At 35.4% G+C, this 17,426-nt stretch overlaps 1 protein-coding gene across 2 annotated transcripts in view; it reads left to right on the forward strand.

The window, feature by feature from the left end:
• The window catches only part of LOC127446970 (FERM and PDZ domain-containing protein 4-like), an 88,092-nt gene that overhangs the window by 63,783 nt on the left and 6,883 nt on the right, over nt 1–17,426 (forward strand). For both annotated transcript variants that reach the window (XM_051708378.1, XM_051708379.1), the window contains 11 exons: nt 1,406–1,508; nt 1,725–1,770; nt 2,152–2,256; nt 2,830–2,937; nt 3,525–3,656; nt 5,280–5,399; nt 8,532–8,668; nt 10,951–11,077; nt 16,203–16,292; nt 16,439–16,621; nt 17,162–17,288. In XM_051708378.1, the coding sequence (XP_051564338.1) occupies nt 1,406–1,508; nt 1,725–1,770; nt 2,152–2,256; nt 2,830–2,937; nt 3,525–3,656; nt 5,280–5,399; nt 8,532–8,668; nt 10,951–11,077; nt 16,203–16,292; nt 16,439–16,621; nt 17,162–17,288 (1,278 nt within the window). The remainder of the gene's footprint in view (nt 1–1,405; nt 1,509–1,724; nt 1,771–2,151; nt 2,257–2,829; nt 2,938–3,524; nt 3,657–5,279; nt 5,400–8,531; nt 8,669–10,950; nt 11,078–16,202; nt 16,293–16,438; nt 16,622–17,161; nt 17,289–17,426) is intronic.

Raw genomic sequence — 17,426 nt, forward strand, 5'->3', positions numbered from 1 at the left:
CATGTTTTAAATGAGGTATAAATAAAACTGAGCTGAGATTAAAGTGCAAATGTTGTGATTTTAATTATATAAATATATATTTTACATATGCTGTGTGGTTCACAGTGGATTAGTGCTCTGCTCTGTCATCACATACAACGTAAATGATTCTCAATGTCTGTGAAGTTTCTAGTGGATGAGCGGTCTGATTTATTTAAAGTATGCAGCTCATCCACAGTAAAATTGCAGCCTTTAGCGGTTTAATAAATCACACTAGGACATGTCACGATTTTAATGTGATTAATGGTCCATTTCAGTGTGTATAAGGAGTAACAGAGCATGCATTCAAAATAAGCTTGTGAGCATTTTAAAGCTGACGTGTGTCAATCATACTGTGCGCTGGTGCTCGGTACTACCGGTACTGCAGAAACACTGGTATCGTTACATCTTTTTTATTTTATTATCGACTTGGTACCGAAGTACCGGTACTTTTCACAACACTATTAACAACAGAAAACACACATAGCTGCACACAAACCAGAGAGCAGAGCTTACAAACATGTCTGAAGAGTTTGTAGTGGAAGAATAGATGCATTTCAATGTGCAGACTTATTCGTTTAATAGGTTAAGAAAGCTAGCACTGAGTGCTGGGCTATGCTTTAAGTCATACACGCAAAGTCAGTGGGCACAGCCATGAAGTTTTGGTATTTTCATGCAATCATGCGCTAAGTCTAGGTGCAAGTGGGTTTGGTGAAATTGCTGGACCAAGTGCAATTTAATTCTGAGGTTCTTCTCCAGTTATTGCACCGTATGTGTCCTATCATATTGTTCATTCCCTGTCAAGCACCAGTGATATAAACAAAGACAACACATTCATAAGAAGTTGGTAGTATAAATGGACTGTATGCAATGAATTTGAAGAATAGAAATATGGAATCGCGTTCTTTTGTGCATTAACTGCATCCTTGTTGAATGTCAGGCATATTTCTATGACAATGTGATTTTGGAAAATGTGGTTCACATCAGATTTTGGATGTAGGCTCCGTTTTTGTATCATAAAACAGCTACAACAGTGATCGTCATGGACATAATTTGTTTCATTATATTTTTAGAGTTTTGAACTTTATTACCACCTGCTGGTGGAGTCTCCAAACTGCAAATGCAGGAACTGAGTTTAGACTTTGCACTGAAAACAGAAAATATAAACGTCTTAACGCAATGACCTATTTCTCAGGACAATAACAAATTGTGCTTTGCGCCACTTCATGATTATAAAACACACCCAAGGTTTGCGCGCATACACCCACAGAGAGTGCAAACACTCCCACCCATGCCCACTTGCGCTTTGTGGTGGCACGGACAATAATTTGCGCAGCGCTAATTCTAAGCATATATATATGAATGTATGTGTCTGAAAATTGTGCAGGAGGTCCTTCAGAGGGGAAGCTGATCCCGGGAGACGAAATTGTGATGATAAATGACGAGGCGGTCAGCTCGGCTCCAAGAGAGAGAGTCATCGACTTGGTCAGGTACCGAACTCGACATGAACTTGTTAGTGTGTCATACTTCATCTAGTTAGTGTGCGATTCAGTACAAACCATTAGATGTTTAGACTGACTTGCTGGTTTCTGTGCACAGTAATAGTATCGATTTTACAAGTGCCCTCAAGGCTCAGTAGGTTTGTAGGTAAATTTGGAGCAAGTACTTTTTTGCCAAATCAAAGTTTTGTTTTTCATTTTTTGCAGGAGTTGTAAGGAGTCCATCATCCTGACAGTGGTGCAGCCGTATCCTGTAAGTGCTGTTCTGAATCGGACATTGTCCATGACTGTAAACTAGCAGCACTCACAGTATCTGTTCCTCTTATAGACCTATTGATAATTACATAGATTTCCACAGAATTAGAACGCCTTATGTGTTCATACAGTAAACATTTTGGGTAATTTGATTATGCTGTCTGCTACTAATAAGAGCGTAGTTCTCTTAGTTACTATGTTTCAATATATTTCACAGAATTTACTTGCTCCAAAGTCAGTACAGAAAATACAACAAACGTCTGCCAATTTTGTCTGGGCCTGCTTATTACTTTCTGTGCTAGTTCTTAGGCAAAATATAATGATCATATCTGAATAATTGTAGAGCTTTTGTGCCTGTGTTATTCCCTTCCATCCTCAGTTGCCCAAATCTGCCTTCATCAGTGCAGCTAAAAAGGCCAAGTTGAAGTCAAATCCGGTCAAAGTACGCTTCGCAGAGGAAGTCATTATTAACGGACAAGTACCAGTAAGTGGAAAACGACACTGTAACATTTTGCTTTGTAAGGGACTTTTGGGAAAAACATGACGTATGTCATTGTATGTCTCTCTAAGTATAAAGTCAACATGAAACACCATTCAAAATACTTTTTACTTTTGTATTGTGACGTATTTCTTAGTGGAATTATTTTATTTTATTTATTTTTCATTACAGACCACAACAGTAACATTTTACCCTAATGAAATGTCCCAAAATTGTACCATTTTTATTGTTTTCTAAATGTTTTAACAACCAGCTGATGTTAACAGTTTATTAATGACAAAAAAAAGGAATTAACATAATATATTAGCATATGATAATGACAATTTTTTACATATTTTTAAAAGGTTATTTTAAATTAAATTTAAGGTTAATTAAAACATGCGGCAGACACAAATGTCTTAGTATTATTCATGGGATGCATGTGACCCACTAACGGATCATTTCAGAGATGAAAGTCATTCGTTTCATGTGTCAGTTCAGTCCTTCATAATTCATGCAGCTCAGGAGATATTAGAAAAATGACTGTTACTGATGATGATTTTTTTTTTTAATCTGCAGGAAACTGTGAAAGATAATTCTCTACTCTTTATGCCAAACGTGTTGAAGGTGTATCTTGAAAATGGACAAACTAAATCCTTTAAGTTTGACTGCAACACCTCCATCAAGGTATTTCAAATATTTTAGATCAGAAGCTCAATATTTACTAATCAAATGTTTTTTCAAAACTGACATCTCTGTATTTTTTCAGCGTTTTTTCGTTATTCAGTCTGTATTTCAGTGTTTATGTATTTGCTTTGAAATGGTTAAAGAGGGGATTTTTATTATTATTATTATTATTATTATTATTATTATTGTCAATCTGAGAGACCATTATTTCAGCCACAAGGAGACTTCAGTGAGCATGAGTGATGACGTAAACAAATATTTCAATCAGAGTTATGAATCGATTCATTGAAACAGCTTGAACTGTTAAGTCTAATGGCACAGTTTTTACACTAACAAAACATTTTTTTATTTGCTTCATAAAATGATGTTTTAATGAAAACAAGTGCATCGTATTTTTAAGCAGAAGCAATTTTATATAAGCAATAGAGCACTCAAGGTCTATTTTGTAAGTATAGTTACAAAAATCATAGCTTCACAATATAGCAGAGTTTGAGCACATTCATATTTTCTGATTTATTAAAGCGTTCTTAATGTTACGTGTTGGTAATGCTGAGCGTGAATAACAGACATGTTCTTGTGGTTGATAGGACGTGATTCTGACGCTGCAAGAGAAGCTGTCGATCAAAAGCATTGAACACTTTTCTCTTCTGCTGGAACACAAGACGGAGGGATCTGCAACCAAACTAATGCTGCTGCATGAGCAGGAGATGCTGACGCAGGTTTGTTGCACTTCTGCTGTCCTTCACTGCAGGGCAGACCAGCGCATCTACAGATGCTTCACATGCAAAAACGACAAAATCAATACAACAGCACTATGTTAGTGCACTATACTGACTCGTTGAATCAATTGTAAGGCGGGATTAATTTGCTCCATTATTGTTTTTTTGTTTTTTTATTAGGGCTTACATATAAAATGATGATAGTTCACGATGCATTTTTATTTTTTTAAGAATTGAACAAGGCTGACATTCTAGGATTTAAAAAAATGATAATATACCTATGTTAAATTTAGAGCTTTAACTTTAGTGCTACAATTAATTAATTGCATTGTTTGATGGTCATTTACAAATCAAAATATAAAAAATGTAATAATAATAATAATAATAATAATAATAATAATAACAATGTTAATAATAGAAACAAATCTAACCCCTGACATATGAAAGAATTCTCAGGGGGTTTTTTGGGGGAGGGGTTTTGGTAGTTATACATTTAATTGTTTTTAGTACCATTAGACAGAGTATAAAAAAAAATGTGTACTTTTTTTTATTTATTTTTTTATATATCATATTTGATCCATTAGGCTTTAAAGGTCATTATCCTCCTGAGGCCAGCAGTTCATTTTTGTGTAGGACATTTGATATTGAAGATTTTCTACAGTGGTAAAACACTATATTGACATTTAAAAAAGGGAAACTGTAAAACTTTTTTCGCTGGGTCTCATGAACTTATGTTAAGATGACATCATAATAGCTTTTAATGTAAAATAATGAGATCTTTATAATGACAGAGCAAAATACACAGAAATATTAGTTCACACTTTCAGTATATCTTATAAAATGTATATGTCAGAATTTTAAATCTCTGTGATTTGTTTTGTGGTGTGCATGAATGTAATGTAATTATGATTGAGAGATATTCCTCAAAAGTCTGTTGTATCATATTTAATACATGGATTTTAAAGGGGGTTTTCAATAAAATAATATACAAAATTTTAACCAAGCACAAGTTGCGTATATTCAGCAAATACTCATTTTAAAATATCACTAACAATATAATCATTACTGTCACTTTTACTTTATTAAAATAAGCTGTCATTTATCCCAACATAAGAGTCACTTTTCGCACAAGCCATATTAAATAGATCGATATAAACACTGAAACCACTTTTATTTCACAAATAACCACTAGATGGTGCCGTAAACATGTGAAACTTACATACCATAGGTTGTTTGGCTCGTAAGCTTGAACAGAGAGTGAAACAGGAGCCGTCAAACATTGTGTATCATATTTGAAACACACGGCGTTAGAAGGTTAAGAAAGGTGTAAAACACGTGCCTTTGTGCCACCTGTGGGTGATTTTGAGTCTCACGTTTACACTTTGACCGCATGGTAATAAGGGTCATTTTGGTCTGGTACTTACTGCACATGTGCTAGTGTAATGACACAGTATTTTCTAGAAAAATAATATTGCACATATTCAAGTACAAAAGACCACAGGTATTTTGTACAAATTTCACAGTACATCTATATTTTGAATGCACTTGCCAAGTGTTAGCAGGTGCATGAACCATAATAAACACAAGACATATTTTTAATGATTTCATTTGTTCTTCTTTTAGGTCACTCAGAGGCCGGGTTCACATAAGATGAAATGCTATTTCCGCATTAGTTTTCTTCCTAAAGATCCCGTGGATCTGCTGAGGAGAGACGCTGCTGCCTTTGATTACCTCTACGTTCAGGTAAAATATGCAGTGTTTTCACATTTAACTCTTAAAATGCACATATATTTATCACAAATGGATCTGCAAAATGCCCAAATAGTCACATTTTCAAAAGATTTTCTAGACAAGTAGAATATAGTTGAATAGAATATAGTTTGATGTTTTATTTTGCATATATCAAAGAGATAATACAACAAATCTAGAACAGGAGTCATTACTTCCACACTGAAATTTCATGAGAAGCAACTGGCTGTCAAACACATATTGAGCTACACATAACGCATAATCTACACATAAGATACACATTTGTGTTTTTTCAGGCACTTTCTGAGTCTATATAGATGCACAACTTGCATAAATTCAGTAGTACAACCGAATGACAATAGTCATATTATACTGTTCATGTGTTAAACTTGCTATAGTTTACTTCCATGTTGCTTCTTCGTCAAATAGCAATGTCAAATGTAAATTAAGTCAATCACTGAAACATCACGCCACTTTGAGTAAGAAATATCATTAATAATATTATATATAACATGCATTGTTTTGCATTAATGCTTGGCGATATAGCAATTTTCTTCTTGCTATTATTAAAGGAATATTCTGGGTTCAATTCAAGTTAAACTCAATCTACAGTATTTGTGGCATAATGCTGATTTCCACAAAAAAATTATCTTTTCTTAAAAAAAAAAAAAAAAAGCGAAAATTAGGTTTGCAGTGAGACACTTACAATGGAAGTGAATTGGGCCAATTTTCACAGAAATGTGAAGCTTATAATTTTATAAAAGCACTTACATTAATTCTTCTGTTAAAACTAAAAAAAGATATTGAAATCGTCATTTTTGCAGTCATTTTAGGGTTTTAAGGTTGACAGTGTTACGTCATCATGGCAACGAAGTTGTAAAATTGGATATAACTTTACAAAGAAAAGGTTAGTAAACGACTTTATCACACTAAAATTGTGTTAACACGCATATTGTTTAAGTTTTGTGGCTAAACTTTTGAAACAGTGGGCCTCATTCATGAAACACAAGCAGAACGAATTGTAAATTCTCGGATTCATGAAAGTTTTCGTATTTCCAAAACGTTAGTTTTAGAAGGAAATTTGCACCTGCTCCCGACTATGTGTAAATCGTGTGTAAGACATCAGAACGTGTTGAGTTCTTGCAGGCAAACTGTCATGATTACGTTTGGATAGAAGTTAAATTAAATAAGTAATGAAAAAATTAATAAATACTAATAATTAAATGAGTGAAATAAACCGTAAAAAAGACGAAGAAGAAAAAAGTCTTTGTTTTCTTTTCAAACTATACCCTACACTTATTTAGAAACTTTTCTTTACCGCTTGAATGTATTTTTTCAAAGTATAATTTTTTTCTCAACTCTGCTTATCGTTTTTCAGCAGAAGTGCTTGATTTTTCTCGAAAAAAGTAATGCCCTCTAACGTGACTGGTTGGACAGTCTTTATATATGATATGAGCTCTATAAATTAGGTTTTATAATTTAATAGGCATCAGTAAATCACGTTCAGTTGATAACGTATGGTCAATGCTAATGCTGTTAAACCTATAAATAAACACATCACGGGCAGGTGCGTACACAATACAACGAGGAAACAATAGAAAGAGCCTGCACATTGTCGAATAGCTTGTAAATCTGTGATATCATCTGCCGTTTCGGTCAAAGATCTTCTTCAGGCATTCTAGTAATTTACAGAAGTGAAAGTATATCACTGTTACCATCATGATTAACTCGAGAAGTTTCACAAATGATGCTGGCGATGCGCTGAACTGAACCAGAGAAGGTTAATGGTGGTGAACATCCTCCTCTCATTTTTTACACTCATGTCAAAAAACATGCGATGACATGTTTACTAGCGAGTCTGGTGCCTTCCTTGTATGCCGTTTTCACGGGCGTGGATTATGATAATTGTGAATGAACATGCACACGCCCTCTATTTACGAATGTTTGGAATTCATTAACATACATACGTTTTACTAAAAAATCTGGGGATACGAAGCGTTTGTGAATCCAATGGAAAGTTTTCAGGGAGGTCCATTTTACGTGCAAAATACTCCGAATTTACTCATATATTTACGAAAGTTTCATGAATAAGGCCTACTGAGAATTTTAATGTTTGCGGATTCGCCCCATTCACTTCCATTGTAAGTGTCTCAATATTTATTTATTTATGTTTTGCCTTTTTATGATATTACTTATCAAATTTGTTATAAATTTAGCAATATCAAATTTTTCTGCATTTTGATGATATTTGTTATATATCTTGATATGTATGTAAATATTATACAACGGATAGTTCCAACTTTACATATAGCGTGTTATTGTTCGGGAAATGTTAACAACTAAATGTATTTCCTCGTATTTACTTGTTCCTGCTCTGTATTTTCACATTACTGTACTCTTTGGTGCTTTCACACGTAACTAAAGTCAGGCTGTGTTGGCCAGTATAAGGGTGTAATCCAATTACAAAGTAATTAGTTACTATAATCGAATTACTTTTTAGTCAAAAAAGTAGTGTAATGAATTACATTTAAAATTCTTGTAATCTGATTAGTTACTGACTTTTAATTTAATTACTTCTAAGTACATTATAGGGTTATGCTTGTTTTCTAATATATTATTGATGTAGAATACATGAATTATGGCCCCGTAACGAGTTATTGTGAAGGAGAAAGAGTGTATGACTTGTGCGTAACAACGAACAAGAAATATAGACATTATTTTGAATTTGTTGAGTGGAAAAGTGTTTTAGAAAGTAACTTAAAGGTAAAGTAATTAGTAATGTGATTACTTTTTCAGTTAAGTAATTATTGAAGTAATTTGATTACAATTTTAGAGGGAATGATTAGTCATTTGTAGTGGATTACTATTTTTAAGTAACTTACCCAACACTGGTGTTGGCCACTGTTAGCTGTGCGGATATATCTACCACGGTATACGAAAAAGTATTGCAAAATCTCTAGAGGTTGACACATTTCTACTGTCATGTGGTTGGCCTATACCATCATACCGGCCAGCTTTACTTTAGATGATCTTATTCACATTGCCACTGAATGCGAATATCTGCCAATTGGAGAAAAGATTACGTATTGAAAACACCAGCTTTAACTCATGTTCATGTGAATGCAGAGCTGTAAAGATGTGGTGCAGGAGCGCTTCGGCTCGGAGCTGAAATACGACATGGCGCTTCGTCTGGCGGCTCTACAGATGTACATCCTGACGCTCAGCACCAAACAAACACAGAAAGTCTCTCTTAAATACATTGAGTGAGTGTTGAACTGTCCGTGCTCTTCTGTTAACTCAACCACACCTTATTTATGCATTTAGTTTTTATTATACATTATAAAAGGAAAAGTCATAAATGAAGTGTCATAAAAGTCATCCATACGACTTCTGCGCTTTATTCCGTCTTTTGAAAACATACTTCAGAAGACTTGGAATATAGCACAGAAGTTGCATGGTTTATGGTGCTTTTGTGGTGTTTCTTGTCTTTTTTAGTGCTCTGCATTATACATTATGAGTAAACAATTACAGAATTTGTTTTTCCACTGAACTATTCTTTTATTCCTTGTGCTGTGTTTGATTTTTGCTAACACATTTTGTGTTCCCGGTCAAAAATGACATTGTTTATAGATCTCTCATGTTGCATATATCATCACAAGATTTTTGTCAACTTATTTTTTAGTAATTATGACAGGTTTTGTACTCCTTTTTTGAACATATTTTTTAAAATATATAATTTGATTAATAGAAGGATTCATTGAACTGAGCTCATACCGGGTTAGTGGGGGGCACTACCTGCGGAAAAAAATAAATAATAATAATTATGTAATAAATTAATAATCACCTGCTTGATCTGAACAAAATAGGTGTCATTTTAAAGCTTAGAATCTGGACTTTACAATACATATAGCTGATCCTAACAATTATTAAATAATGTTTTGCAAATTTGTTATCTCAGCAATTATATTCATAGTTGGTAAAAACATATAAAGATGAGATAGTCGTGTTATATATCGTTGGAAAAGTTTTAATTAGTAAAATACAATGAGCAAATTTGTTTCTCTCAGAGGTCAAACTGCTGTGAGTTTTACTGTATTAAATTCCCACAGACACACATGAAAATAACGACCCAAACACAATATAATATAAGTAGATCTTGAAATAAAGAGTGTACATGGAAACACAATGCACAAAAGGGCGCTCAACACACATTGTGTGTGTGTGTGTGTGTGTGTGTTGTGTGTGTGTGTGGTTTGTGTTTGTGTGTGTGTGTGTGTGTTTGTGTGTGTGTGTGTGTGTTTGTGTGTGTGTGTGTGTGTGTGTGTGTGTGTGTGTGTGTGAGAGAGAGAGTGTATGTGTGTGTGAGAAAGAGGGAGTGTTAATTACATACTAAACTACATACTAAATGATGTTTTATTGAAAATGTAAAAATGCAGAAAGTTTTTTGTGAGGGTTAGGTTTAGGGGTAGGGTTAGGGGATAGAATCTATAGTTTGTACAGTATAAAAATCATTATGTCTATGGAGAGTCCTCATAATGATAGCTAAACCAACGTGTGTGTGTGTGTGTGTGTGTGTGTGTGTGTGTGTGTGTGTGTGTGTGTGTGTCTGTGTTTGTGTGTGTGTGTGTGTGTGTGTGTGTGTGTGTGTGTGTGTGTGAGAGAGAGAGTGTATGTGTGTGTGAGAAAGAGGGAGTGTTAATTACATACTAAACTACATACTAAATGATGTTTTATTGAAAATGTAAAAATGCAGAAAGTTTTTTGTGAGGGTTAGGTTTAGGGGTAGGGTTAGGGGATAGAATCTATAGTTTGTACAGTATAAAAATCATTATGTCTATGGAGAGTCCTCATAATGATAGCTAAACCAACGTGTGTGTGTGTGTGTGTGTGTGTGTGTGTGTGTGTGTGTGTGTGTGTGTGTGTCTGTGTTTGTGTGTGTGTGTGTGTGTGAGCGAGAGAGAGAGAGAGAGAGAGAGAGAGAGAGAGAGAGTGTGTGTGTGTGTGTGTGTGTGTGTGAGAAAGAGAGTGTGTGTGTGTATGTGTGTGTGTGTGTGTGTGAGAAAGAGAGTGTGTGTGTGTGTGTGTGTGTGTGTGTGTGTGTGTGTGTGTGTGTGAGAAAGAGAGTGTGTGTGTGTGTTTGTTTGTGTGTGTGTGTGTGTATTTGTTTGTGTGTGCAAACACATACAGTATGTGCTCATCTAAAGGATTGGGATGCTCCTGAACACTTAATATTTCTGTGTTTTGTAGTCTAATCCATTCATTTCCAATGGCCAGTCATTTTTAACCGGGAACACAACAAGTGTAACAAAGTGAAATAAAACCAAAAAATTGTCACATTTCTTTGTGTGTTTTCAGATACCATATGTGAAGAAAGTCAAGGAATTTTATTCCAATTGAATTAAATAAAGAAAAAAAATCGTAAGAAAAAAGTTGTCCCGGTCGAAATGACCGGAACACAACATAAGGGTTAAATAACAAAAAGAAAATATTAAACAAAGGCATTGCATTTTCTCCAAAACTGTTAAATCTTACTGTCTCTTTAAAGGAAGGAATGGGGTCTGGCACAGTTTTTGCCGCCTGCAGTGCTGTCCAGCATGAAAGAGAAAAATATCAAGAAGGCACTCACACACATCCTGAAAACTAACCAGAATCTGGTGCCGCCTGGAAAAAAGGTGAAAAAACACAAGTAGTTTGATGTACAGATAAAAAGTGAATTTCAAAACTGTATTATTTGAGGATTTGAATCGCAATTTGACAATTCAGAACCCACAATGTGTATTATACAACAGGTTTTTATTATAGAATTAGGGATTATAAAAGCAATAAGCCTTGAAAGGTTGTGTGTTACTGTAATTTTACCACAGTTAAACTGTTTCAGAACAGTTAAGGGGTCTAAAAACAGCCCACGGTGAAATTTAGTGTAACACATGGCCTCTTATGTTTTATTGCTGTAGTGCAGTTTTATATTGTAGTGCATTATATTCAGTGTTATATATTGGGGTGATTCTCATGAAACCTGTCAAGAAAAAGTTCTGGGGCCTGATGTATAAGTCAAGTCAAGTCTTTATTTGTAAAGCGCCTTTCACAACACATATCGTTTCAAAGCAGCTTTACAGGAAATCGTGCCTTAACAAAAAAATTAAACTGTAATATCTATAAAGTTCATGTAGATGCAATTGTCCTTGTTAGATGGCTGGTGAAGGCTTTTGTTGGCAATTAATTGATAGTCTGTATATTCCATTTCAAGAGTGTAGTCCATCAATAGACAAAGGTGATGCAGGCAGAGATCAATGAGGTGCATTGCAGTTCAACCAACCAGTAATTTCGGTGAGGTTGTGTAGGGTCCATCCTAAGTCCAAGGTTCAGTCAGTGGCATATGAAGTATCCCATGTCTTATGGTTGGAGTTGGCATCAGTTCATCCTCTGAAGTCCATCGTAATAGACTGAAGTGATGTCTGTCTGGCACCGGCTGCAGTTAGTCATCATCACACAGCGACACGTAGCAGTGGAGTCCGACACCAAGCAGGAACGGAGCTGGATCTGGCCAGTTCTGGTGACCTCGGGATAGGAGTCTCAAGGTTGAGACATGGAAACAAATAGAATAATATTTGCGTAGATGCCATTCATTTTATTGCAGAGTTATAGATCACGATCAAGGTTTCTGGTTTCTGGTTCCGGCAGACCTAACTAAAGCAGCCTAATTGTGAGTTGAAGGATAAATTAGGTGTATATCTGGCTAAATAGATGAGTCTTTAGTCTAGACTTAAACTGAGTGAGTGTGTCTGCATCTTGAACAGTGTTAGGGAGACTATTCCATAGTTTAGGAGCCAAATAGGAAAAGGATCTACCTCCTTTTGTGGATTTTGATATTCTAGGAACTATTAACAGGCCAGAATTTTGTGATCGTAATGAACATGATGGAATATAGCGTGGTAGAAGGTCACTTAAGTACTGTGGAGCTAGACCATTCAAAGCTTTGAACATAGTTAACAGAATTTTTAAATTAATGCGAAATTCAACAGGTAGCCAATGTAACGACGATAAAATGGGGCTAATATGATCATATTTCTTGGTTGTAGTCAGCACTCTGGCTGCTGCATTTTGAACCAATTGAAGTTTTTTTATTGATCTTGCTGGACATCCTCCCAGTAATGCATTACAATAATCTAGTCTTGAGGTCATGAATGCATGAATTAGTTTTTCGACATCAGCAACAGAGAGCATGTGCCGTAATTTTTTATTTCTTAGGTGGAAGAATGCTGTTCTACAAACACTGGAAATGTGGTTTTCAAAGGACAGATTGGTATCAAATAGAACACTTAAGTTCTTCGCTGTAGAAGACAACATGATAGTACATCCATCGAGAGTCAAATTATATTTTAGCAGCTTATTTTTAGAGGTTTTTGGTCCAATAATTAGTACCTCTGTTTTGTCGGAATAGAGTAGAAGGAAATTTCTGGCCATCCAATCTTTGTTTCATTGATTCACTCAATTTCGTCGGGTTTCGAGGAAATATGAAGTTGGGTATCGTCGGCATAACAGTGGAAACTTATTCCATGAATCCTGATAATATCTCCCAGTGGAAGCATATATAAGGAGAAAAGCAGAGGCCCTAAAACTGATCCCTGTGGCACTCCATACTTTACTTTTGTTTGTTTTGACAATTACTCATTTACACAGACAAAGTGGTAGCAGTCTGATAAATAGGACCTAAACCATGCTAATGCAAGTCCACAAATGCCAACATAATTCTCCAGGCTATTCAAGAGAATGTCGTGATCTATTATGTCGAAGGCAGCACTAAGATCTAAAAGCACTAGAAGAGAAATGCAGATGCGATCAGATGATAAGAGCAAGTCATTTGTAACTCTGATAAGTGCAGTCTCTGTACTGTGGTGGGGCCTAAATCCTGAATGAAATTGTTCATATATATAATTTCTCTGTAGAAATGAACATAGGTTCTAGTATTTTTGACATAAATGGTAGATTTGAAATCGGTCTGTAATTAGCCAGTTCTTCAGGATCAAGCTGTGGCTTCTTAATAAGCAGTTTGATTTTAAAGTTTCTTGGGACATGTCCTAAGGATAGCAGGGAGTTAATAATATTAAGAAGAGGTTCTGAGATTACAGGGAATACCTCTTTTAAGAGCTTAGTTGGTATTGGATCTAACATACATGTTGTGGCTTTTGAATTTCCAATCAGTTTTGTTAGCTCTTCATGACCTATGGCAGCGAAGGATTGAAGTTGCTCGTGAGGAAAATTATGAGACACTGTTTTCTGAGGTGCTGTGATTGCATAGTTCCAATTTTATTTCTGATTATTTCAATTTTATCAGTAAAGAAATCCATGAAGTCATTACTATTGTGCTGCGACGGAATATCTTTAACATTATCTTTAGTGAAGACATTATCTTTCAAAATGATTCTCAGTGGGTGCATCACTGAGTGGGGAGAATCGATTGGAATCCCTAACAGGAATGGGAGAGTGATGTCACTTTGCTGAGTGAGTATGCCACCGAGACATCACCCAAACGCCCTGCTGCAGGGGCTCTAGAGCCAGATCCAAAGTGTGCGTGTTGCTCGCTGTACTACCCGCATCCGAAACAGTATCTACCAGCTTCTCTTTCTCACTGACCTCCACTAGCGTTCGGATGCATATCTCTAACTCATTAACCTTCTCCGTCAGCCTGACTAATTCCTTACATTTATCACATGTGAATCCCTTACTGCTGACGGAAGAAGCTATAGTAAACATGTGGCATGCAGTGCAGGAAGAAATAACATGAGCAGATGCCATGACTTACCACAATTGTTTGTTGTTGTTGTTGTTATGGTTGTTCTTAAGTGGCAAGGGACTGGGATCGATGTGGTTCGATGTGGTTCTTGATCAGTAGATGTTTGAGATTGATGCAATAATCCATGTAAAACACAGTGGAGAAAACAAATGCATGCAGTATTTTGCACGAGATTTTGACAAGCAGGAAAAGAAAGAACAAAAAAAGGAGAGAAAACGGGTGCGCGCGGTAAAATACTCGCAGTTGAAACAATAGAAAAGCGGAAAATCCCGAAGCACGCAGCAAAATGGCAAAGGATAAAACGATGAATGTATAAGAATAAGGAATGCTAAGCAGGCTAGCAAGCTACTAACACTCGTGCAGCATGCCGGCAGCAGCCGAAACCAATGTACAGTGCATCTTTTTTAGTTTATATATACAGTGTATATATATATATATATATATATATATATATATATATATATATATATATATATAATTTATTTTTCTGAGAAGCAAAATTTCACACGTTTGGCTGGGTTTACGCTTAATACAATCATAAAATAATTTCCATATGGTGTGAGAATAAGACACTTAACAAAATAATAAGATATATTCTATTTTAAAAAGTCTTAATATACAATTATGTTTTTAAGTAAATTGATCTTGTTTAAAGGATGTTTAGATATTTTTATGCTAAACCAAGTTAAAGATTAAGAAAGCTTTGTCTGTATTATCTTCTGTTTTCCTGGTTTCTCGTACCGTTAAACTCAGTAGTGTCACACGTCTATATGGCAAAATGGTAATTTCTGTATATGCAGATGAGGTTATGCACAGGAAAAACAGGCTCTATTTTGGTCTCGTCACTCCAAATTACAGTGTGCCAGAAGCTGTGAGGCATGTCAAGGTGTTGTCGGGCATATTGTAACCGGGCTTTTTTGTGGCATTGGCGCAGTAAAGGCTTCTTTCTGGCAACTCGACCATGCAGCTCATTTTTGTTCAAGTATCATCGTGCTCCTTGAAATAACCACACCGTCTTTTTCCAGAGCAGCCTGTATTTCTCCTGAGGTTACCTGTGGGTTTTTCTTTGTATCCTGAACAATTCTTCTGGCAATTGTGGCTGAAATCATTCTTGGTCTACCTGACCTTGGCTTGGTATCAAGAGATCCCCGAATTTTCCACTTCTTAATAAGTGATTGAACAGTACTGACTGGCATTTTCAAGGCTTTGGATATCTTTTTATATCCTTTTCCATCTTTATAAAGTTCCATTACCTTGTTACGCAGGTCTTTTGACAGTTCTTTTCTGCTCCCCATGGCTCAGTATCTAGCCTGCTCAGTGCATCCACGTGAGAGCTAACAAACTCATTGACTATTTATACACAGACACTAATTCCAATTTAAAAAGCCACAGGTGTGGGAAATTAACCTTTAATTGCCATTTAAACCTGTGTGTGTCACCTTGTGTGTCTGTAACAAGGCCAAACATTCAAGGGTATGTCAACTTTTGATCAGGGCCATTTGGGTGATTTCTGTTATCATTATGATTTAAAAAGTAGCCAAACAACTATATGATAATAAATGGCTTCATATGATCACTATCCTTAAATAATCCAAAAAAGAAATTTTTTGCATGATCAGTCATATTTTCAAAATCAATGCCAAAATTTCATAATTTCTGCCAGGGTATGCAAACTTTTGAGCACTACTTATATAATATATATATATATATATATATATATATATATATATATATATATATATATATATATATATAATTATTATTATTATTATTATTATTGTTTATTTTTTTTTTGGAGTAAAATAAGACCAAGACATTTTCACCCATTGTGTTGTTTTGGACTGTATTGTATATTGCATTGTTATATTAAGATAAATGCATTTCAGTTCACATGTTTTTCTCAGAGCTACATGCTCTAAAAGAAGAACTAGAAAACTGTATTAGTGTGATTTTTACACTTTCTGTTCCCTCATTCTGGTGGGATTTGTTTCTTTTTGTTGAAGCTGACCGCGTTACAGGCAAAGGTGCACTACCTGAAATATCTGAGCGATCTCAGACTGTATGGAGGACGAGTGTTCAAGTCAATATTGGTTGTAAGTGCAAACGCAAGATACTTCCTTCATTCTAACCTTTCTCTTATTTTGAAAAGATAAACCTTGTTAACATGCATTAGTTTCAGGTATAGCAAAAACTCTTCTTTCTTTTTTTTTGTCTCTTTTTGTGTGCTGTGAATTGACAGCAAGGTGAAAAACACACAGAGGTCACACTGCTCGTGGGGCCACGGTACGGCATCAGTCACGTGATCAACACCAAGACTAACCTGGTGGCCCTGCTTGCTGACTTTAGCCATGTGAACCGAATCGAGATGTACACCGAGGACGAAAAGAACGTGAGAGTGGAGCTTCACGTCTTAGATGTGAAGGTGCGATGAAGCATATTTTTAGGATTACTCTGTGTAAGTAATTGTTTTATACAATAATATGTATATCTGGGCCTAGAATACATTATTAAGAAATATATCAGATGTTATAAATAAAATACAGAACAATTGATAATGGGGGCATTTTTTTGCCACCACATTTTGAAATTTGGGAGCATATTTTGAATATTTCAGTGGCAAACCTGTGGTAAAAATCACTGTAACACAGTCTCTCATGGTTTATTGCATTATTAAGAGTGGTTGACTGTTATGGGTTTTTCAAAGGTCGATACCGATATCTAGAGAGCAGGATGGCCGATATAAATGCTGATAAACATAATACAATTTAACAGCAGCAAATCAGATCTACACAAAATTTTAAAGTGAAACAAACACTTATTTTATGCAATATTTGTGTTACTTGTTCAAGCAAACAGTTATCGACCGATGTGGATAATAGCAAAGTGGCCAATGTATTGGTCTATTGCTAATTTTTAACTGATTATTTATGCATCTCTACGGGATATATGGTTGTTTCTACAGCCCATCACTCTTATAATGGAGTCCAGTGATGCGATGAATCTGGCATGTCTGACTGCGGGATACTACAGACTGCTGGTCGACTCGCGGAGATCCATCTTCAACATGACAAACAACAGTAACACTGCAGGTGAGAGCGCTTCTAATATCATATTTCATTCCACTGGTTGGATGTATATTTTGAAATAGTTGCTTATCTATCATTTTGAGTGTTTTCACTCTAGAGGTGTTGATATGAACCCATTTGTCCATTTGACATCAGAGTGCA

This window comes from Myxocyprinus asiaticus, chromosome 10 (assembly GCF_019703515.2).
Source record: "Myxocyprinus asiaticus isolate MX2 ecotype Aquarium Trade chromosome 10, UBuf_Myxa_2, whole genome shotgun sequence".
Classification (NCBI taxonomy): Eukaryota; Metazoa; Chordata; class Actinopteri; order Cypriniformes; family Catostomidae; genus Myxocyprinus; species Myxocyprinus asiaticus.